The sequence below is a fragment of the Dermacentor andersoni genome, chromosome 1, assembly GCF_023375885.2.
Source record: "Dermacentor andersoni chromosome 1, qqDerAnde1_hic_scaffold, whole genome shotgun sequence".
Classification (NCBI taxonomy): domain Eukaryota; kingdom Metazoa; phylum Arthropoda; class Arachnida; order Ixodida; family Ixodidae; genus Dermacentor; species Dermacentor andersoni.
In genome coordinates this window covers 191843459-191868029 of record NC_092814.1, presented here as the reverse complement: position 1 = coordinate 191868029, position 24571 = coordinate 191843459, and the positions used below count along the sequence as shown (strand labels likewise).

At 48.7% G+C, this 24571-nt stretch overlaps 1 protein-coding gene across 1 annotated transcript; it reads right to left on the bottom strand.

The window, feature by feature from the left end:
- Window positions 1-2257: 2257 nt before the first annotated feature.
- On the bottom strand, window positions 2258-6550 carry LOC126526720 (uncharacterized). The gene has a single exon (XM_050174575.2). The coding sequence runs from the start codon at window positions 6548-6550 to the stop codon at window positions 2258-2260; it is 4293 nt and encodes a 1430-aa protein (XP_050030532.2).
- Between the last annotated feature and the right edge of the window lie 18021 nt (window positions 6551-24571).

The window sequence follows — 24571 nt, the reverse complement described above, 5'->3', positions numbered from 1 at the left end:
CAGTTCTGGTTGTGTCATTTGGTTGTCGTCTGCTATCACCACAGCCACAAATAGCGACCATCTTCCAATAATTTTTGAAGTTGCCTGCCAAATTAATTTGGTTAATAAGCATGTCCGCAGTCTATGCTAATTATAGCAGATTTCAAGATTCATAGCGATCAGTTTTAAATAAATAGGTAGGTCTAGGTGACGAAGTAAAGGCACTTAATTTGTGTGACGTGATAAGTGACAGTTATGAAAACTCCAGGTTGAGTATGTCATCAATTAAAGGTGGTACTTATTCCCCCAGTTGGAATCCTGACTGTGAACGCGAATATAGAAGAAGAAAAACAGCGTGGAGAAAGTTAATGTACAATAAATGTCCACGTAATTGGAATGCCTATAAATTTGTTGCAGCTACGTTCAGGCAGACAGTTGACAAAGCGAAAGAGAATTATAACTCCAAGCATTACAGTTATCTATCATAGTCTAGTAATGAAAAAGCGTTATTTAGGTTTATACGGTCTACAAAGATTGTTTCAGCATAACAAATGTATAACTTGTTAGTTTAACTTCCACGGAATTGATACAGTCACTGGAGAAGATCGCAAAAGGCATAGTGGGTCGATTTACGTCACTTCTACCCTATCATATGACGGCACCTGAACAAGCTGATGAATTCAGAGCAGTCACATTAGAAGAATTAATGAAAGTGGTAAAAGCGCTGCCAGCTTCAGCTCTAGGTCCTGATGGTATAACTACAGTAATGATAAAAATAATATTCTAATTGTCTCCCCAGGATTTGCTTAAATTTATAAATTTTTCAATTAAGACTGCATGGATTTATCCAGATTGAAAAGTTGCCAAAGTAATACCGCTACTTAAAAAGCAGGGCGACGGGTATACCATACACAACATTACAATTATTTCTATTTTCTATGACTTCGATTCTTGTGAAATTAATCGAGAGATTATGGTTATATCGAAAGGTGGATAGGTGTCACAAAGTGCGTGTACTCCTCGGCGTCACCCCATCGCCGCCAAGAGTTCCCGCCCCGGCGTGACCGGCGCGGGGAGCGCTCTCCCTAGATCCCGCCGGCAGCGAGACGGCTTCCTCACGTGACAGCCGGCGCGCGGCGAGAGAGAGGAAGGGAGAGAGGAGAGGGAGACGAGCATGGAGTGATCTGCGAGAGGCGGGCAGAGTTGCTGGACCGGCGAGGCAAGTGGCACGTGAATTGGACGTCAGGCAGGCGTGAGGACGGCGGCCTGAGTTCCCGTAGCCGTAGCCTCCCTAGACGCGGCCCCGAGTCCGTTCCGATCTTCGGCAGCGACGTGCGGTTACGACGGACCCAGCAGCCCGGCGCCTCCCCAGCTCGGACGCCCTACTCGACACTCCGCAGATAAGCCCACGCCACGTGTTCAACATCTCTCAGAACCTTCCGCCGGACTGTATTTTTTTAATCGCGTTTCATCTTTCATTTATTTACCCATCACGTGTTAATTATTGTATGTTCTTTTAGTTTAGTCTTTGCCGCGTTCATTGTCACGTGTATTTTTCATTTTTGTCGCGTATTTTTTGTTATTTCGCGAGTCTTAGGAGCTCCCACGTGGTGGGCTTAGTGTCGCGCGAGTGGCGTCAGGGCGTGTGCTGTGTGACCCGCACGCCTTCCGCGAACTAAGCCCCACGGCTTGTAATTTGTATGTTCTTTTTCTTTTATTATGTTTTGCCCATGATTTTATTTTATTAAATTGAATGTGTTAGTGGTACGTCGCCTCCCGTCTCATGCCTCTGGTTCACGGTCGATCAGGCATGGACCTTATCGCCGGTCAGCAGTCGAACCCTCACTAAACGCACGCGGGGTGGGTTTGTTGTCGCCCCATCCCCTCCGGTCCGGAGAGTGCGATTACCCCACCAATCAATCTTTGACAACTACCACCCCGGCGACAAGAATGTTATAGAATAACATTCAGAACACTACACAAAGTCGTGTAAGCGCACTGAAAGGAGACTGATCGCTGCTGACGGTTACCCGCACCACCGTGTCGATGAGCGTTCTTGAGTTGCGCGAACACTCGCGCACAAACCACTGCACAACACCTCCGCATTGTCCTCGCACTGGTATGATCACATGACAAACAATGAAAAAGATAAAATACAAGGCATACCTCAACGAGGCTACGAAGCAACACGATGTACGGAGTAGTCTTAGTGGAAAAAAAAAGAACAACATGGAGACAACTAAAGTCTGTCCGAACTCATCTACCCATCCATGCCAATTCAGACCCGGCTAAGGTAGTCAGCGCCCACGTTCTCCGCACCCTTGATGCTAAGGACGTTAAAGTCATACTCCTGTAGGAGCAGGGCCCACCGAAGCACCCGCGAGTTCGTGAACTGGGCCTCCTTGAGGTATCTGAGGGGTTGGTGATCCGTCTGGACCGTGAATCTTTTACCGTAAAGGTAAAAATTGAAGCGCTTTACTGCCCAGACAATGGCCAGACATTCCTTCTCAATGGCCGCATAGGCCTGTTCTCTCGGCAGGAGCTTTCGGCTGGCGTATGCAACCGGGTGAAGCACTCCCCCCTTATCTTGTAGTAAGACAGCGCCGAGCCCCTGGTCGGAGGCGTCGGTGCGTAGCACGAATGGCTGGGAAAAGTCGGGGATCTGTAGAATGGGGGCCTCGGAGAGCAGCCTTCGCAGTTTATCGAATGCCTCCTGCTCGGTATCTCCCCAGGGTATCTGATTCGGCGCCCGCTTCTTCGTCAGGTCCGTCAAGGGCGCTGCGATGGTGGCATAATTTTGGATAAATTCGCGATAGTATCCGGCCAGTCCCAGGAAGGCCCTAACTTGGCGCTTGGTCTTCGGCGGGGCAGCGTTCCGTATTCTATCCAAAGTGGACTCCATGGGGCCCAATTTCCCTCCTCCAATCTTGTGTCCCAGGAAAGACAGCTGATCGAAACCCAGTTCGCATTTCTTGGGGTGGACAGTCATCCCCGCCTCTCGTAGCCTCGCCAGTACTTCCCCCAAGGCATCCAAGTGGTCCTGCCAATTATTTGTCGCGATCAACAGGTCGTCGTAGTAATGGTAGACGTTGGCGATGCCGTCGAGAAGTTTCCGCATGAGTTTCGCGAAAACAGCAGGAGCAGTTTTTATGCCAAACGGCATCTTCTTGAATTGATAAAGCCCACTGGGCGCAGAGAACGCTGTCCTCTCCTTGGATTGTTCGTCTAGAGGCACTTGCCAATACCCCTTTGAGAGATCCATCTTCGAAAATATTTTCCGACCTCCCACCTCAGCGATCAGACAGTCCGCTCTAGGGATCGGCTCCGAGTCGGCAATCAGAACCTCGTTGAGCCGTCGGAAATCCACGCAGAAACGGTTCGTGCCATCGGGTTTTTTTATCAGTACGGTCGGGGCGTTGTATGGTGAGTGAGACCTTTCTACCACGCCCATCTGAAGCATCGTGGAGACTTCGGCTTCCACTTCTTGCCTTACTGCGAAGGGAAGCGGGTACTGTTTTACATGTACAGGTTCTTGCGTCGTTGTGGCTAGCTTGCACACAGCCCAGTCGGTGTACCCTGGCTGCTCTGAAAACACATCATGGTGTAGGGCGATTATGGCTCGCAACTCCTTCGCTTGCTGCGAGTGGAGTTTGTCGGAAACAGCGACGTCGCGGTAGTCGCCTCGCTCCCCCCAGGGCCACATTGGCATCCCTCGGTCGCTGGCACTTGCTACCACGGTCATGACGGGTGTCTCAGCTGCCGGTTCCCTGGTGTGGTACTTCTTTAGCATGTTCGCATGAAACGTTTTCACAGCGCCATTGCTTTCCACCACGTAGTCCACCTCGCCTTTCCTTTCCTTTATGACGTACGGCCCCTTCCACCTCATAGCGAGCTTGTTATGCTCGGTAGGCAGCAGCAGGAGTACTTGGTCACCCGGGCGCATAATCCTCGCCTTTGCTCCGCGATCATAGTATCGCTTGTAGCGCTCTCCTGCCTCATCGAGGGCCTCATGTGCCATCTGACATGTCGTTTCGAGCCTTTCTCTCAAGTCGACGACGTACTGGTATGCCGTCTTGACTTCCTCCTCTAGTCTCGCTCCGGTCCAAAGCTCCTTGAGTATGGCCAGAGGACCCCGCACGTTCCGCCCATACAATAGCTCAAATGGGGAGAACCCGGTGCTGGCCTGCGGGACTTCCCTGTAGGCGAATAGTAGCGGCTCGATGAACCTGTCCCAGTCCTTGGGCTGTTCAGTACACATGCGCCGCAGCATCTTCTTCAATGTCCCATTCAGCTTCTCCACGAGGCCGTTGGCCATGGGGTGATACGGGGTCGTCGTCTGAAGACGCAACGAAAGTAGGCGTCCTACCTCTGCCATGAGTTCAGAGGTGAAGTTGGATCCCCTATCACTCAGCATCTCTTCTGGTACGCCTACCCGGGAGAAGATTTGTAGCAGTGCCTCGGCCACTCGCTCGGTTTCTATGCTCGGCAGGGCAATCGCTTCGGGAAAGCGGGTTGCATAGTCGACCAGCGTCAAGATGTATCTATTGCTTTTTCGGGTCGCTGGTTTCAACGGCCCCAGGATATCAATCGCGACCTTGCGAAACGGCGTGTCGACCAGCGGCATCTTCTCGAGTGGTACTTTCCTTACGGACCCCCGGCTGGCCGTCTTCTGACAAATGTCGCACGAAGCGACAAACGCGTGCGTATCTCCATGCACTCCCGGCCAAAAGAAGTCGGCCAGTATGCGGTCCGTGGTCTTCTTCTGTCCAAGGTGACCCGCCATTAGCCCGCAGTGTGCCAGGTGGAGGACTTTGTCGCGATGTTGTCTCGGTACTATCAGCTGCACCGTGCCAGATCCCGAGTCTGGCACGTATTCACGGTACAGCAGACCGTCCCTCAGTTGGATGTTGAATGATCCGCCCCCCTTGCATTTCACGCTGCGTTGCTCTCTGTGTAGCTGAAAGAGCTGTCGCAGGGTCGTGTCTCGCTGCTGGTCCTCCTTCATTTGTTCGGGAGTGACTTCAGCTAGGGTGGACGGCACCGGCAATCTCCGGAAGGCCTGGGAGTTCTGCTGTTGGGTCTGCCGGCGTGTGGTAACAGCAGCTACGGGCGGAGGCTGGATTTCGGCTATCGATGGCCCCGCCCAGTTATCTTCATCCCGCTCGGAGGCTTCACCCCACGTATCGTCTGGCTCTGCCGGAGCTCGGGCACCTTCGATGTTCCCCAGGATGAGGTCGAAGAGTGGGTCCTTCATGCATGCCGCCAAGACCTCCCCTCGGTAGTAGGGCGTGTCTATCCCGATCCGAGCCTCGGGCAAAGTTCTCACTGAACGGTCTACGAGGTAGACGGCTCGGCATCGGCCTGTCAAATCCGATGGCTGGACAAGGTCCCGGTTGACGATAACGATGTTGCATCCACTGTCCCTCAGGACCTTCACGGTCTTCCCGGCAACGCGGCCTTCGACTACAGGGAGATCACCCGCGGCCGGTGAAGTGCCCAGATTTACAACGGGCAAGCGCTGGCCGTCCTTTAATTCGAGGTAGCCATCCTCCTCAAGGCAGGCCAAGACATTCCCAGCAGCTGGCTGTTCCCTGTTCGAGTGCTCCGGCTGCTTATTGGTACTCGTGCATTGTGACGCGACATGTCCCGGTCGGGAGCATAGGTAGCAACGGAGCCCTGTTCCACTGTTGGACTGTCGCCTGCCTCGGCCCGCATCGGGACAGTCCCCGGCTTGGCCTCCTTGTTTCGCCTCACGCCTGCCGAAGTTGACTGAATCTCGGGCGCTCACATATTCGTCGGCTCTCTGGAGCATATCCAGGATGTCCCGGCTCTTTTTTTCCCTGAGGAACATCGCCAGCGCGGGCTTGCAGTTCTCGAGAAACTGTTCGGCTAGGAGGAGGTCTTTGACTCCCTCGTAGGACTTCGGGACCTCTGAGAGGTGGACCCATCTCTCCCAGTAATTTTCCAGCCGGGCGAAGAACTGCGATGGCGCTTCGTTGTCCTGGGGCGCCTCCGTCCTGAACTTCTTCCGGAAGCCCTCTTCTGTCAGACGGAAGCTACGCAGGAGGGCCCGTTTCACCTTGTCGTAAGACAACGCCTCCGACGCCGGCATGCGGCCGAACACGCTAAGCGCTTCCCCCGTCAGGCACGTACTGAGGGCGGTGGCCCATTGTTCGCTCGCCCATCCGTGGGCTTCGGCCACTCGCTCAAAGCGCGTCAGGTATGCATCCAGGTCGTCCGCATTCTCATTAAAGGGTGCCAGTAATCTTTGGGGGCTGACCCCCGCGAACTGCGCTCTCACTGGGCTCCCATTGGGCAGGCTTTCTGAGCCGCCACTACTGCTTGCGCAATCACTCTTTGCGCGAAGTAGCTCCAGCTCTTTTTCTATTTCGAGGAGACGCCGGTCGCTCCGCGCCTTGTCGCGCTCATCGTCTTCGCGTTTTCGCTGCTCCTGTTCTTTAAGGCGCTCGCGCTGCACCGCCCGTTCCTCGCGCAGAAATTGCTGAAGTGCTGTCCCTTCCAGGCCCAGCTGCTTCCCGACCGCAACAAATCGTTCCGCTTCCTCGGCCATATTTCGGCCCTTTTGCGCTTTTTGACAGAATGCGTTTGTTCTGCCCTCTATGCCTCGTGTTCACGGCAGATCGTGGTCAGCGAGTCCTGTCGTGCGGACGCCAGTTGTCAAAGATTGATTGGTGGGGTAATCGCACTCTCCGGACCGGAGGGGATGGGGCGACAACAAACCCACCCCGCGTGCGTTTAGTGAGGGTTCGACTGCTGACCGGCGATAAGGTCCATGCCTGATCGACCGTGAACCAGAGGCATGAGACGGGAGGCGACGTACCACTAACACATTCAATTTAATAAAATAAAATCATGGGCAAAACATAATAAAAGAAAAAGAACATACAAATTACAAGCCGTGGGGCTTAGTTCGCGGAAGGCGTGCGGGTCACACAGCACACGCCCTGACGCCACTCGCGCGACACTAAGCCCACCACGTGGGAGCTCCTAAGACTCGCGAAATAACAAAAAATACGCGACAAAAATGAAAAATACACGTGACAATGAACGCGGCAAAGACTAAACTAAAAGAACATACAATAATTAACACGTGATGGGTAAATAAATGAAAGATGAAACGCGATTAAAAAAATACAGTCCGGCGGAAAGTTCTGAGAGATGTTGAACACGTGGCGTGGGCTTATCTGCGGAGTGTCGAGTAGGGCGTCCGAGCTGGGGAGGCGCCGGGCTGCTGGGTCCGTCGTAACCGCACGTCGCTGCCGAAGATCGGAACGGACTCGGGGCCGCGTCTAGGGAGGCTACGGCTACGGGAACTCAGGCCGCCGTCCTCACGCCTGCCTGACGTCCAATTCACGTGCCACTTGCCTCGCCGGTCCAGCAACTCTGCCCGCCTCTCGCAGATCACTCCACGCTCGTCTCCCTCTCCTCTCTCCCTTCCTCTCTCTCGCCGCGCGCCGGCTGTCACGTGAGGAAGCCGTCTCGCTGCCGGCGGGATCTAGGGAGAGCGCTCCCCGCGCCGGTCACGCCGGGGCGGGAACTCTTGGCGGCGATGGGGTGACGCCGAGGAGTACACGCACTTTGTGACAATAGGCGACAACCAAATATTAAGGAACACTCAAATAGGATTCAGGCCTGGGTGCTCAATTTTGCGTGCTCATGTTGACTTGAAGAGTCGAATTCAGCTTGCTCGCCGCAACAACCAGCACGCGGCCTTAGTGAGATTAAATATAGCGTAGGCGCATGACAGTGTCGAGCATACCATCTTGATCAACAAACTTGAAAGTGTGAGTCTCCCACAGTATATAATTGCATGGATTCATAATTTCCTGAGTGGACGCACATTTGATTGCTATCAAAACGGTGCTTCTTAATGGTACAAACAGGCAAGGGGTGCTCGTCAAGGAGCAGTACTCGCCCCCGTTTTTTAATTATTTTACTAAGTCACCTTCATACACACCATGATATATAGGTATACGTATACTCTGGTGATATCGCATTTCATTCGGTGTCAAATGATATACATAGCCTTTATATAGCATTGCAGTCGTATTTGAATCAGATTGAAATGTGACTTAAAGGAATACAAAGGTCGCTAAATGTCAACAAAAGTGCAATCATTGTTTTCCCCTTTATTTTTCGTATCCGGATAACACTCATGTATGACGAGAAGATGCTTCCACTGGTACAATCACTAAAATATCTGGGAATCCTTTACACAGAAAAGCCTAATTGGCGGGTACACTTAGAATACCTCACATGTAAAGGTACACATGCTGTTAGTTTATTACGAAGAGTCTGCAGCAGTCGTTTTGGAAGGCGCAGGGAGACTCTGGTGATGATTTATTGTACGTGTGTCAGCCCCATTTTACAATGAGGATAGCCGATGAGGATAGCAATAGGGGCTTGTTGGTACGGCATATCTTATCTTGTTATAAGATATGCCGTACGCTGTGGGTAAGATATGCGCTGTGTGTGTCAGATGTGCCTCCTGTTGTCCTTGTCAAGCTTGCGCTATAACAAAATAAGATATCCCATTTTACAGTTTGGTTGCGTGTTATTTTCTGGAAGTGCTGCTTATAAATTACGCTCTCTCGTTATTTTAGAACGTGAATCATTACGTCTATGCCTCGGCCTTCCAAAATTTGCAGCGAATAATATTCTGTATCATCAAACTCCCCTGCCTTCTATTTAATTTCGACTTCGGATACTGATAGTCCAACACTTACTGAATATCTATGCTTCTCCCCAGAGACGCTCCTCCTGTATGTTCATTCGAGAGCCGTCTACATATTTTGCGAAGCAATGGTCTCGACTGCATCGTCCCCAGGTAATTTTTGAGCAGAAGCTATTAGAATCATGGGCTCATAACGTAAAACTATTCCAATATGTTTTTATTCCAATATCCTGACGTCAAATTTGCGTAACCGCAGACGCAAGCATCGGAAGGTGACCCGCAGGGTTGTCTGAACAGACCAACCAAACACTTTCCTCGTTCATAGGAGGTCACTTTTGTTTGTTTGAAAAACGAATAACATTGCCTACACTGAGCGGCTTGTCCTATCTAACTGGCTGACAAGAGGCGAGGAGCACGCTCAAGTGGAGAGGGATTCGATGGGGCCGAGCCAGTGCACTGAAAATCGATAAGCTGATGAAGAGGACGGTGCTGGCGTCTGCGATTGGTCCGCTTTCCCTTACTTAGCTTGCAGTGACTGGTCGAAAATCGCGGCGGCATGCAACGAAAGCTTAAGAATGATGCTAAAGCGGATCCTCAGCAAAGAAGATTTGGCAGAAAGCGGTCGTAAACGTCCCGAAAGGGCTCGAAAACGTTACACGGCCACGCAAAAAGTTTTATTATACGCAAATAAACCCATGCTCTCCGGCCGGTGCGAGTAGCCAGTGCCTGAATGATCGGCGGCAGCCATCTTTTATTCCTTTCGGAACGGGGCAGCCTGCTGCTATTCAGAAGAAAATGCAGTTTTGTTTTGCATAATAATGCATCTTTAACGCGTGGACGTCACTTTGACGCGGTGAGTTTTTGTGGTTTTGTGACGTTGTGGGACAGGCAGGTGAAGTAGATGCAACCCGAAAACTTTTGACTAATAGCCGAGGGCTAATGGCGAAAAGGCGTCGAATCACAAATAACTATTCATGCATAATCAGCAATAATCATGTATAATCAGTGCATAATCATGCATGATCATGCATGGCTAATGGCGAAAAGGCGTCGAATGGGAAATAACTATTCATGCATAATATTCAATAATCATGCATAATCAGTGCATAATCATGCAACTAATCATGCATAATCAGTGTGTACACGTCATATCAGATGGGGAGCTATCGCGGTTTTCGTGACGTCGCGTGACACACAGGCGAAGTGGGGGTGGCAAAAAAAAGTTTTTCACCAATCGCGGAGGGCTGATTGCAGAATTGGAATAGAAAAGTTTGGAATAGCTTTACGTTATAGCGCCCCATTACAAGTATCAATCCGTGATGTGGTTTTCCCAAATTTAGCTGCTGCGACAGTATGCGTTGAATTCGACGGCACATTTCCTAATAACGCTAAGCTTCTGCCTAATAAACACCGGAAATGTTTGTTAGATAACCACCTTGAGAACCTCCATATAGATACAATAATAGCCACACACGCTTTTGTCAGTGAAGAAAAGACAGGTGTGGGAATTTTTTCTGCATCATTAAATTGGTCTTTCTCTCTGCGACTGCACAACATTACATCAATATTTCAGGCATAGTTTTTTACTATAATTCTAGCTCTACGAAAACTTCCCTGATCTATTTATTCAGCCGTAATCGTAACCGCCTCCTTATACGTTTGTTCTGATCTATCTGTGCCAAATTCATCTACAATTTTTCAATAATTTTGTTAATCTATTCCCAAAGATTTACGCCTCATCCATTCGGTATGGGTACCAGTACACATGGAACTCGCTTTAAACGAGTCAGCAGACGCACTAGCGGCGCCATCTCTTAAAGACCCGGTACTGAGGATCCTAAATCCTCCGGTATACGTCAGGGTTGCAAGATTTAAAAATAATTGTGTCCAATAAGAACATGCCATATCATGGTGAATAAATAACACCGATTTTCAGCACCTTGAGTTCCCTTGGCACAGCAGATGGTGTTTTGCAAGAAAATGTGAAATTTCATTCAGGAGAATGCGTTGCCGAATACCAATGCTCAATTTTTATTCCCACAGGTCTGGTTTGGCACCTTCCCCTCAATGTTTTTATTGCAACGAACCTGAAACTATGGAACATTTCTTTACAGGGTGTCGCAGGCTCGACGTGCGCAGAAAACGACGTCTAGAATGTTCCCTTCGCCAATTTGGATTGGTAATTGCGCTTTATGTGACACTGTCTCTTTGGGCGCCGGCACTAGGACACTGCAATACGAACGTATGAGATACCATATTTAATTTTGCCAGTGAAAAAAAGACACGGTCATGTTAGTTTGACCCTTTTTCTTTACTCAATATGAATACAAAAATATTAACTTCAAAATTTAAGATAATATAGCCTGAAAATTGATATTAACGATTAGTATTGATTTAATATCATTCTTAAATTTTAAAAAATTATATTTAAGTAGTCTTCCCTTTATACCTACTGCCGCCAGATTCATGGCCGAACCCCTGTAGTGGGTCGAGCCATATCCGCGGGTGCAAAACCAAACCAAATCATCATGCCAGCGTTCCCGTATTTCGCCTCCCTCTGAGAAGGCGCTGACGGCACTGGCTCGTTGCCAGTCGTTGCGGTGATGTCGGTCTCAAATTATTTGCTTCAATATATCGTGAAATTAAAAGGCCTATACAGCTGAGCTCAAATGTCGCATTAAGGAATATCGTAATTGCCGGGCAATTTTTTTTCTTTATTTCACGCAAAAAAACAAACAAACAAAAAAACATTGGAGGACACTTGCTTCGCCTTTAAGAGTGAAACGTGATAGCACTCAAAGATCCACCGACTGCTTCTCACGCTTCCCAGCAACTGCAGCTTGTGTAACTGTAATGTTTACCGGGAAACGCTGGTGGCTAACGCCATGCACGCAGGTGAGCTTTGTTAGAAACGCGGCCTCTTGCGTGGGCCGATCCCGGAGTTTGTGCACAGCCGCGCCAAACCTCGTACGGCAGCTGCATAAGGGGTTTGTGTTTGAGTCTCCGCGTAAGAGAATTATGTTTTCTCGTATATTAAAATTACAGTCCGACGCTATCATGTCTGTAGGTTGTGTGTGAGTGACACACACAACCTACAGATTTTCTGACGCATATTACTTTGAGAAATTCAATTAGTTCAGCAACACCTAAGCACCACGCGGAGGGCCTGCGTGGTTCGCAATGCATGGTTCGGCATGATTTTTCTCTCCCGGACAACCCCGCTGACGCCAACACCAGATTTCCTGCGACACGGGGCAGTCGACGCTCTCGCGTTAAAAAGAACACAGCTATGTGTTGCGTTTACTGAAATAGGTGGCCGCAGCGGCATTCTATTCCGGCGATAACGCTGTTCTTACGAGAGAGGCCGTCAAGAAAACGGTACTCTCCATTGTTTATGTTTCGAGTAAGGTATCGAGGACTTGATCTTGAGTGCAGTGTTTGTTGTAGTTTCACTACACAATGCATCCAACCCAACGCTACGTATGCTTTCGTGTTCTTCGTGAAGCATAACGAGCCCAGGAACGGTAACCGTTCAGTGAAGGTTCCCTAGATCGTCTCCGTCGATGCGGAAAATAGCTGGTTTGGCTCTAAAGGCGCCGTAGATCATGAAGTGTACAGTCTTGCAATCGAACGAAAGTAATCATTCCCGCTCTGTTTGTTCCCCCGGAGGCGTGTGCAACTTGCTGTCAAGAAACCGTCAATAATGCTGAATAGAAGATATGAGCTCTCGATCTGTGTGCCGTTAAGGGAGAATAGACTAAAGGGTGGAATAGCTCCTGGTCGATGAATGGGCAATGATTATGCGCATGACGTCCTGCCTTCGGGGGATTATAATACGCTCCAACTAATCAGAATATGCCGGTGGAGGTAGCAAACTTACGTACGGCGACTAAACTAGCGTGTGGTAAGCTTTATTTGGCCCTAAACGCCGCGTCGTGTTTGATTTACACCCTTATATTCGAAGTGTGTGCTGTTCCCAGTAGCACTTCAAGGGTACTCAAGTAGACCTACGTGATCTGTCGGTCTAACCCGCATTTTTTTTTTTTTTTTTGCGAGAAGAAGTTTGCAAAACCAAAGAGCTATGGAGCCTAGGATATATTTATTATATTCATTACATGATGTGAATGTAGATTTTTCAGTTTATAAGCTCGTTCTAAAAACTTATACAAGCATACATAGGCCAGATAAAAGAAAATATAAAAAGTGTAGGAGTAGAGGGACAAAAAATGTGTTTCCGAAGAGGAGTCGTAAAGAATATATCTCTTTGTTTCTCGTGGCAGTTCAACTGCCTAGGGTCGACCGGTCTGAGTGGTCCTCTTCTGCGGCTTACAGGTCCAACACGCTGAAGCTTCATTGTTGAAAGAGTAGTGCAAGAGAAAGGCAGGGCAGTTAACGTGAACAGGTTACGGTTGACTGTCCAGTAATGGGCGTATAGGGGGATACCGAGATTGTGAAATGAGGGAAAGGTAGTAGAAGAAATAAAATAAAAAGACCGCACACAAGGGGGCAGAGCGTAGAGCAGTCGTAGTCTGTCACGCAATATAAATTCCCTTAAAAAGCCTTGCATCACGTACAAAGCACCTCTTGCATACGTTGCGAAAGACGAATGATGTTCTAGAACCCCGTCTTTCCATAACGGGTGGCTTCACTCGCCGTCTATGGCGGGGGCAGCCCTTTTCTTTGTGTACTAAGGTGTGAACAGTCGCAAAGAAGGCGGGTAATATTGACTAGCGCAGCGAACGTCACTAGCTCAACTTAGAGTACCTAAGATGACCACTCACACCACCCGTATTTCTCAAAAGAAAGACGCAAGCACACTTTGAAGATTTAGAATATACCAGATGAGCCTTAGTCCACGATGTTCTTTCCTAGACCTTTATGAAATATAAACTTTGGTATTTCTTTCTTGCAATACTATATTTAGGTTTCTGAAAACTATGTTTCATAGAATAATGACTGCGAAACTACCGGTATCAAATGAATTTCTTTCTCCTCTATGCCAGGTTAAGTTCTGTGCTCATCCCCACCCATTTATTCTTCCCTTGACTAAGGGCTATTTACTTTATTTACTTGCTTTCCTTCTTATAAGCCGGTCTCTTCAAGCATGACATTTCTCATCTGGAGTAGCATGACTATGCAAACATCTACAGCACTCGTTTAAAGTACACCTCAGAGTCTCTAAGGGCAGTAAGGGAATTGGCAGGAATAAGGCGCCTAATTTCTGAGGCCATCTTAAGTCGTATGTCTCGAGCAATATATGGTACACATGTGTTATTCGAGATACTGTATAGCGTTGGAAATGCAGTTTCTGTATATAGCCGTGTCTTCAGCCTGTTCATAACGCGCTACTAGCTATCCTGTCAGTGCGCAAAAGCGACCTCGTGGTGATTATAAATATGCGGCAGGTGGTGTGATGTAGAGACACTTCTCTACCCCCACCGTTCCAACCTGCAGGTTGCAAATGAGGCTTTATGACGAGTGGACTGGAAAATTTACAATGCGCCGCAGCCGCACGACGAAGTACAAGTGTGCGCGATGGTGCGCGGCGGCGTGGCACGCGAAGAGAGCGCGCGCTGCGGTTCGGAATCAGACCAGCCGGTGACGACTCGGGTAAGACGGGTCCCAGTGGCAGTCGAGACGGCTACCGGTCCGCCTTGGCGCCTGTTCTTGGAACGCAACTGGGTCAACGCACGAGCGGCTACTGGTCCGCTCGGGCAACTGCCCGAGGCTCACCGGGACCAGGGAACGGCTCCGGCGGCTGATGGCCCGCCCTGTTGGCCCGCCCTGTTGGCCGTGCCTGTGGTCCCACCTGAAAGCCGCCGCCGCGACCGACCAGCTGCGTTGCAGCTCGCATGGCTGCCAGCAGTGCTGACGGCCCTGTACGTGAGCCGGAGCCAGCCGAACTCACCGCCTTCACACGAGCCAAGAGCGGCGAGCGTCTCTCCCTTCCGCGGTGCCGGGGCACGGCAGCTTCACGTGACTACGCGGCCGCGGTCATTCGACATACAGAGGGGAGCCCGCCGTGGTGCTGCGCGTGGGTAAGTCGCCTGTCCAGTGAGAACGGACACTGCAAGACAGCGAACTCAATCGCGTAGCCACGGACGATTGGAGGCACACCGCGAAGCCGGCTCTAGACTTGGTTAAGTGGGCATGTATGTCAGTGTTTCGTGTGCTCTTAAATGCCATGCGTGCCTTCATATACAGCTGATAAAGGCAATGTCGGTTCTCCACGTCTTTCTCACTGTGTGCTGAGCCCCTGGGCCCACGAACCTCTTTCGCAATATCTCCCTTTCCACCTACTGGTTTCTCAAGCCTCGTTAATTGAACTTTAACGGCTAGGCTGGACTTCCGTCGCCAAGATGATTCTCCGGCGACTTGTACAAGAGTTCCTTTTCATTTTCATGCGGTGCTGTACACCTTCGAAATCTTAGATTTCGAATGACCATAACGGAATCTTTTGAGCACGTCTTGCATGCAGTCGGAGTGTAGGGTCCATGGTAGCTTTCGGTGCAAATTACACAAAACAGGGGAACGAAAAACCGGAACAACTTAAATGCAGGGCTCTGTCTACATGTTTTTCTTTCTCGTTTTTTTTCGTTCCCATGTTTGTGTAATTATGTGATGAAGGCTACCATAGATTTGCAATTCCATGTTTCTCAGATCAATACCTTATTAGCAACGTGTGGATTTAAGTATAGGCGTGACAGTGCCTTTAGGGCTCTTATGGCTTCTCTATTGACGACAATTGATTCCATCAGTCGTGGCTTTCCGTTCCCATTTCTATATAGGGATCTGCTTGACGAACATGACATTGGATGACCTCCCGCCATGACGCTTTATTTCTGTTAGCACCAATAGGGCAATAAGGCTTTGCATAAGTGACAAGCCACATCCTGCACTAAAGGTCAGTGCCCCTATCATGGTAACTGTGTGATTTACATAGATAAAGCTGTTCACAAGAATGGACGGCGGGCCGCCTTCATCAGCCCGACACACCCTCGGTATTCATGCTGCTCGCAGCTACGTAGCAGAGATAACAGATCTTTCATTACTTGAGCTATATGGGCCATACGCTATGAAATCACATGCGTTCGCACCTTCATCAAAATGGATGTAGTTCACGTGTATACCATATCGCTGAACGTTGTGGAGCAGCCGAAAAAAGAAAGTTACAAGAGCAATGGGTATCTGTGATAAGATTCAAAGAATTTACGCGTCGTTCCAATTCATCATAGACCAGTAGGTGCGTAGGTATGATCAAGACCCGTATAATAAAGCAACTGGCAAGGTCACTCCCTCACCTTTGCAGCCAGAAGCCTATTCTCCGACGGGAAACACGCTCCGTAAACTGTGCCTGGGTGTTTGCACCCTTTTTCGTAACCTTCATTCGGTTGGAGGAAACCTCTCTCTCCGCATTGTTCGCGCCGTGGCGGCCCCTACAACTTCTATAACCTGGGCCTATAGTCCAGCACCTGAAGATCCTTATGAAATTGCTAACGTGTTGTGCCCCGCGCCAGCGGCTCATGTTTGCCATCTGTTTTGGCTGTGTTTAGGGACGAAGCTCGCACGAGACAATGTGCTTAGGGGTACCGCGATATACGGACAGACAAGCCTACATAGTACGAGCAAGTAATCGGGGACAATATGTCCCCCAGGCCACTTATTTGGCTTATTTACAAAGAAAGCCTACATACATTTATTTATTTTACGCCGAATGGCAACCTGGGCGAACGAAAACAAATGTCAAAGCGAAGTTTTCATTGGAGCACTTGAGTACAGCGAATCGAAACAAGGTGCAGGTCTATACAGACTGGTGGGTGAGCGTAGACGCTTACAGATGAGCAGGTGCGTTCTGAAGGACTTTATTTGGTATGCCGTGGTCTGGCCGGATGGATCGCTTAGTTAAAAAAACAAAAACAAAGTGTAAACAAGTGCTGCAATCGCCACTCGCCTGAGAAAATTGAAGAATGGTCGCGCAAGATGCCGTGATGTCCATGTACTGAAATATTCAGTCAGCGCTACAGCCACTATCTCGTTAAAAGATTTCTGAGCAATTTTTAGTGCTGTTTTAAGACTCCAAAGGAGAAAATTTCAAAGAGAATTTTCAGGGGGTTCCGTCTCACTTTGAAATTGAAGGAAACAAGAAAGGTCAAGACAAGCTCTTCCACGCAAAACCCTGTCATGTATCCCCAAAACCGAGAGCCCCGAATAATGTGCTGCACACAAACGAAGCAATCGACAACCATTTTAGGACGCCCGACAAACCATAGAGATCCACTCCGTAGTTTCAAAGGACTTACACGCCAAACGGCTACCCATTTCTATCGCGTTCGAACTGGCTCCACATCACAGGAGTGGTCATTTAAAACCACGCGATCAGCTTCCCCACTTTGTGACTTTTTTTTTTCGCTTGGGATGTCAAGTGGCATAACACAATGGAACGGGTGATGTTGAACATTTGCTCTGTATGTGCCCACGCTTCGACATCGAATGAAAAACGCTGCTTCACACCCACCAGAGGAAGCCGCTTCCTCGCGCGAGCTTCCAAACCGTAGTGTTCTCTGTAGGGCATATAGAGTGAACAGTAAAGGATATGAAAGCCTGTTGATTGCCTTCCTCAGAGATACCGAGTTGAGCAATGTTTGGTGAAACAATGAAACTAGTTCCTTGGCGAGAAGGGAGAGACGTGCTGGCGCAAACTTTAAAATGCAATATTATTTCTTTGAGACATATTCAAATAAAGCAATTCATCACATCAGCGAGTCTGCGCGAGTACGTATATTTCCAATCAAATGAGATCATATATGTTAAGGACGCAAAATATGCCTAGGTGGAACAATTGTCAGCCAAGCAAGCCACACCGAGCTAACCCCGCTTCTTGCAGCACTGTAGCGCGAGTGGACACCGCCATTTTCTCAAGAAGTTTTTTGCTATGTGCACAACGTCGTCTGCGTCCGCAAAAGTGTTGCCTGCCTTTTGTGACCTCCTAAATACATGCCCAGGCATCGCTGTCTCCGAGTCAGTGTGGCTCCCAAAACCTTGCACAGATTCTTGCACAGAAACGCCGTGTGTCACCTCAGTAGTTAGCGCCCGTACACCCGTATACATCTTCCAATTTCGCATTGCCTTATAGGTTCGTGTGCGTTCAGTCTCCAGTGGCGGTGGTGGGCAAAATTTTGTCAGCAGTCTATGATGAGGGTGAACGAGCGGGCGTGCTATGAAGAAAGGCCCGTGTTTGGCAAAGTTCGGGATCTCCGCGAGCTCTGGCGATGTCCTCAGATGAATGAGCTGATGGTATCAATACATATAATTCAACCCACGACACACCTGCAGTTTCAGTGGCTTATCTATAGATTCGCTCTTGGGCTACCATTACTTAGGCTGTACCTCTTGGGCGGCCCAAAAAGAAGAACTCACGTGGTCAGAATGTCGGTGCTTGCTTTAATTTGCTTTTACAGCGAAGCTGTTTTCCTGAGGGACCTGTATGAATGAGCCCTATGCGTGGTCTCGGGGTTGGGGGGGGGAGGGGGGGATCTGGGTTGGCTAATGCTGGCTAACGTCTGTAAAGTGAAAAAAAAAATATAACGAACGATAATACGGCGCAGAATAAAGAAAGGACACGTGATTTCACCGCGCGCCGTACCTGCGTAGTGGGGGAGTTCACCCGCGCTGGCCGCGTTGCTGCCGGCTGCGTTTGCTGTCGTCTACACTCAATACAACGGCGCGGCAGTTGTGGCGAGAAAACATGGGGATGTGCGCCACGGTAGCCGCCGCGGTGTGTATGAGCCGGGAGCGCATTGAACAGGTAGATCATTGCAATTCCAACAAAAATGGGAAAAGTGGGAATGTCACTCATTGTGCGCACGGCTGAAGAACAAGCCGAGTACGAGGAGAAGCGTCGACAGCAGAGACGCGACTATAACAATAGACAACGTGCCCGTGCGAAAGAGGATGATGCAGCCAATGTCTTTCCCTCGGAAGAGCGTCAGCAAGAGCAGGTGCGATCGAGTGTAATCGTCGGCGTCGAGCGCAGGCTACCGATGAAGATCGCGAACTGGAGGCCGCTCGTAAGCATCAATCTAGGTCGTGCGAGTCTGCGTCCAAGCGCCAGAAGTGTGAGTTACGACCTCCTCCGAGTTTCCCCGGTGCGAATTCCAAATTCAAGACAATTTTTCTGGACGCGGAATTTGGCCATAGTTGCTCGGTCTGCGATCGACAGCTTCGCTGGCTAATACGCCACCATATGAATGGTTCGGCCCGAAATTTTGTTCCACCCAGTGCATTACCCGTGTAATGAAGCTATAGAAAAAATGTTGTTGCCTTTTACCGCATTTGAAAGAAAGAAAAGGGTTGGCGTGAGAATGCACCACGTCTGCACTGTTTGCATTCGATGGTGGAGAGACAGATAATGTCCGAGGCAGGAGATACGCCTATGGACCCGACCCAGAAATGCGTGGCAAGCGGCTTGCACCGAGTTTGTACATAGATAGCAGGGCGGTCGTGATATTGCGATATTGCCTTGATAACAATAAGTGGAGCTGGCGCGTAACATTTCCCAGTCTGCTGTGTTTGAAACGAGGAAGCGGCGCACGCAAAGTGCGCTCGTATATACGTGGCGTTATCTCGACATTTTAGTTTCTGCTGCTTTCGCGCGTTTGACGCTACCTTTGTTCACTGACTGCCGTCGACCAAACTCAGGTGGGTGAAAAACTTGGGGCACCCTGCATGGCACACTTGGGGCGCTATAACGTAAAGCTATTCCAAACTTTTCTATTCCAATTCTGCAATCAGCCTTCCGTGGTTGTTCTAAACCTTTTTTGGACCACCCCCACTTTGCCTGTCGGTCCCATAACGTAACGAAAACCGCGATAGCTCCCCATCTGATATGACGTGTACACACTGATTATGCATGATTTTACTGAAAAAAAAATATTTCTGATTCGACGCCTTTTCGCAATTAGCCCTCTGCTAATGGTAAAAAATGTGAGGCTGCACCCAATTCACCTGCCTATCACGCGACGTCACAAAACCGCGAAAACTCATCGCGTCAAAGTGACGAGTACGTGTTAAAGAAGCATTAATATGCCGAACAAAACTGAATTTTCTTCTGAATAGTTGCAGGCTGCCCCGTTATGACAGGAATAAAAATGGCTGGCGCCGATCGCTGAGGCATTGGCTACTCGCACCTGCCGGAGAGCATGGGTTAATTTGTGTATAATAAAACTTTCTGCGTGACCGTGTAGTGTTTTCGAGCACTTTCGGCACACTTACGACCTCTCTCTGCCAACTCTTCTTTACTGAGGATCCGTTTTAGCGGCCTCAGTAACCTTCCGTTGCACGCCGCCGCGATTTTCGACCAACCACCTCAAGCTAAGTAAGGGAGAGCGGACCAATGGCAGACGCCGGCACCACCCTCTTCGTCCGGTTATATATTTTGAGCACACTAGATCGGCCCCATCGAAACCCTCTTCACTTGAGCGGGCTCCTCGCCTCCTGGCAGCCAATTACAAACGAAAAACCACTCAATGTAGACAATGTTATTCATATTCAAAGTGAACAAAAGTGACCTCCTATATATATATATATATATATATATAAACTAGGAGAGCGTTTGATTGGGCTGTTAAGACAACGCTGCGGGTCACTGCCCGATGCTTGCATCGACGGTTATGAAAATTTGACGTCAGGAGGTTGGAATAAAAACATATTGGAATAGTTTTACGTTATAGCGCCCTTGACTGGACGAAGACGACCACGCGGTCAACACGACGACCTAGTTTGGAACTGTTTACCTTCTTTAAAAAAATAAAATTGATTGACCCTGTTTATTGATCTCCAAGATTGCGTTTCCAATTTAAGAGCTCTTTTCTTCACAAAAGCTACTTGCCGCATATGTGAAATGACACTAAAAAATAGTTTTCGTAAACCTGAAAACACAAAATAAAATTCTGATGTTGCTAATAGTTGCATCGCATCACCACTGTTCCACGGCAGCTCCAGCCCTCAGGTACCCAGTTCACAGTCAGTACACGGCGCTTTGATTGCATGCGGAGGCGTTCGGTGCAATCATATACTTGGACGCGGTTGTGAAACAACGGACAAACGCTACAGACATGTTACAGAAATAACGAGTATGTTATCAGATAAATCGTCAGTTTCCTATGATGCTTGTTTGTAATTGAAACGAGCTCTTGCTTGCGTTAATAGTAATCAAAGAAAAAGTTTGTGCGCTGCTGCGTGCAAGATCGATGCGCAAAAAGGGAAGGCAATTATCTTAAATATATCGCCACTTCATACATCTTATTATTGCAAAACATCCCCGTAGACTATTATCTTAAATGTATCGGCGCTTCATACATCTCATTATTGCAAAACATCCCCGTAGACGATGGCTCTTAGCCTAAATCATGTTGTCCTAAGTCCCCTCAGCTTGCATAAAAGAATATCGGTGCCCTCAATTAATCGAATTGGCGTGGTCCGCAAACCAGAAAACCGATTTCCGGCGGAAACTTCGGGAGAAAAGAAAAAAACACGCATCACAAAGGGAAGTTTGAAGTTATATGAGAGTAAAGACGAACAGTGAAAGTACTGGCTTTACAACGTACAAAGCCACAAAAGCTCTACTCTTCTTGGTATACACCATCCTATAATATATGAGCGCTCGTGATTAAATGAACGATGAACACTTGATTGCGTGCGCTTCGTACATATTGCGAACTTCTTACCTCTATTTGATTTTTTAGTACTCCTTCCCTCTTCCTCAGCGCCGGGCAGCCAAGGGCCTTCAGCTTTGTTAATATACTCCTCTCTCTCTCTCTCTCTCTCTCTGCGCACAGAACTGAACGCGCACTGTTTGAAATCTTTAAGGCCAGCGCTCAGACGAAATACACAGAGAAGAACGACACACACATACCACGCGCACTCGGTGTTGTTTGCATCGTGTATCGAAATGTTTTTTTTTTCTCCCGTTAGATTCATATCCCGCGCATTTCACTATCAGAATCAGAAACAGTTTTTATTTTCCTCAAGTAAAAATGGACCCCAGACAAAAAGCTGCTCATTGAACAGCTTGACGAGGCCTGAGGCCCTAGGCAGCGGCAACAGTGGCAAAACAGCAGTGTATGTCGTACCCGTACGATTAAAAAAAAAAGCAACACGAGAAAAAAAGAAAGAAAGAAAGAAACAGCTCGCACCAAGCTGTGAAGAACGAGAAGAAAAAAATGTACATATACATTCACCAATACAAAACTATATTGTACACTGACATGTTATATCGACGCGTACACGCGCAAACACACGTAGAAGTGGCGCGTATACGTCCATATATACGCACATATATGTACACACACACACACATATACATATATATATATATATTATATGTATATCAGGGGCGTAGCCAGGGGGGGGGGGGGGTTTATGGGGCTTCAGCCCCCCCCCCCCCCCCCCCCCGAAATTTTTTCGTGCTGTCCATGCACGGCCGACCAAAGCAACCCCCGGCGCCGGAAATCATTCTGGATTTTGTCTAGAATGTCTTTTTCACGCTCGAAAAGACATTTCACCGCAAACATTGCGAACTCAGGCTGGATTTCGCGGCAACGCCCATGCACCTGGAGTCACATAACCCAAGGATTCCTATCCGAGCACAAAATTTCAAGGGCGTTTTGATGGCTAGCGGGCTCGTCGCGGCATATCGCGGAGGTCGCGGAATCTACGGAGTGCATGAATGTCAATTCTGAAACTTCATGGGTATAAACTTCTCATAAACTTTTGATGTGAAAGGTGCATTGACATTTTTCCAAAGTTGGGCTTTAGATTTTCAATTGCGGAACTTTGTGGGCTTAATGTTGTTATAAACATTTGATACCAAAGGTTCATTGACTTTTCTAAAATCTTACATCAGAACATGCAACGAGACAAGCCAAATCAGCCCACTATCAGACAAGTTGACAAAGCACGCAGCGAGGTCCGATGAGACGAAACGTTGTGGTGGTTCATTTGTGCCGTCATGTCACGTAATAAAAAATATTTTTTTCACCTACGCCAAAGCATCCATGTCAAGACACTCAACCAGCCAAGGTAACTACATTCTTATTTATTTTTTCTACTTTGCCTTTTATTTGCGAGGACACATTGAGCCTCTCCAATTTTTTTTTCTCGCTACCTTATCCGCGGGCTGCCAAAGCCAGCCACAGCGCATGTGTTTTTCTGCTGTTGCCCCGACCACCGCGTGGCGCGCTTCGGTGCGCGTTCGGTTTTCTCTGGCCGAGAGGATTTTCGCCTTCCAGAGTTCTGGACGCTTTCTGGCTAGCAGACTAGAAAAAGAAACAATGGTCGCTCGCCGCCATCACTGTGGGGACTCGACGGATTGCACCGCGTTCGTTTAAGCGCAACCTCTCCGGGAAGTATTGTCTCGCCGGTGTAAGATACGGATGGGCTCTCGCTGGACCAAGCGTCTCACGTTTTCTTCGATATTCCTAAGGTAGCCACATTAGGTGCACAAAGTAGGCATTCGATTGTGACCAACATACTATGCGTTTGTTCATTTCGGTGGCCACGCCCCTCAAAAGGAAGAAAAGAACACATTGTTGCGGCGCAGCGAATTGTCGCATACTGAAAGTTCGATTTTGATACTTCTTTTGCGGAAAGTAATGGACCACGGGACGCTTCAGTTGCCGGATACTCTTGTTATATTATTGCGATAGCAGTTATATGGACAATCCAGGCGCATTCCTGCCGTCGCCGTCGCCCTCATGTTTCGGATAAAGTCCAAGGGGGATAACATCGTGACATCGCGCCACATGGTGTATGTGCGAGGGAAAGCGTAGGGGGGGGGGGGGGGTTAGAATGGGTGAGCCGACGATGTTGGCTCAGTCTTGTGTGCTCAAAGGAGAAAAGGGGGGAGCAAGCACGCCGCCTTTTGTCGCGCGCTATACATCGGGGGAAGTGGAAGGAGGGTGGGCGGGCCTTAGGATTATGTGATCTGTGAATCTGTGATATCGAAACATGTTTATTTGCCTTGTTTGACACATCATAACAGTGGCTTTTTGCTTAGATACGTAGATTTATTGGAGACTATTGAAAACATGTTTATTTGCAGAATATTCGTAGAACTCGTGGGTGGGCCGCCTAGTCCGGTAGTCCACTGGTTATTGCTGCTGCGCTGGCCCTCCCCACCAGCCAGTGCCGACGGTCAGGATCATCGCTGAGCAGAATAGCATCCCACTGCTCTTCTGAGGGATTTGGAATGGGTTCAACTATGCGATTAAATTGGCAAGCCTACACCATGTGGTAGAGGTTAGCTACCTCTCCACATTGTGGGCATTGCGGGGAGTATAGTGTAGGGTACCACTGGAGTAACTTAGCTGGCGTTGGGTATGTATTAGTTTGTAGTCTCCTAAGAGTGTTCTCTTCTAACTTATTGAGGGATTTATGTGGTGTTGGGTACTCCTTCCTGGCTGTTCTGTATGGTGCGAGATTGTCAGCATACACTGCTAAAGCAGTTAGGTCGCAGCACCCTTCAAGGTCATCAGGGGGAGACGCCCGGTATAGAAGAGCTCGGGCATGCCTGTGAGTGGCTTCGTTTCATCCTGGTTGTTCCAGGTGACCATTCCATTGTATCTTCGCATTTCTAATGTACGAGGGCGAGTGAAATGAAAGTGAGCCAACCCACCCGCGCAATAATGGTTCGGTTCATTATCTGCGAGGCATGCGCGTAGCCCACAAGCATCTCCCATTTACAAAAGTGACATGCAGGTGTGAGGATAAATGCTCTTTAATGCTCTCATACATTGGGTTTAACAAGGTTGTGTGACGTAATGGACGCTGCAGAAGTTGAGCAGCCTGGTGTTGTGAGGTATTTGACAGCTGAAGGTGCTTACCTAAAAGAAATTAGTT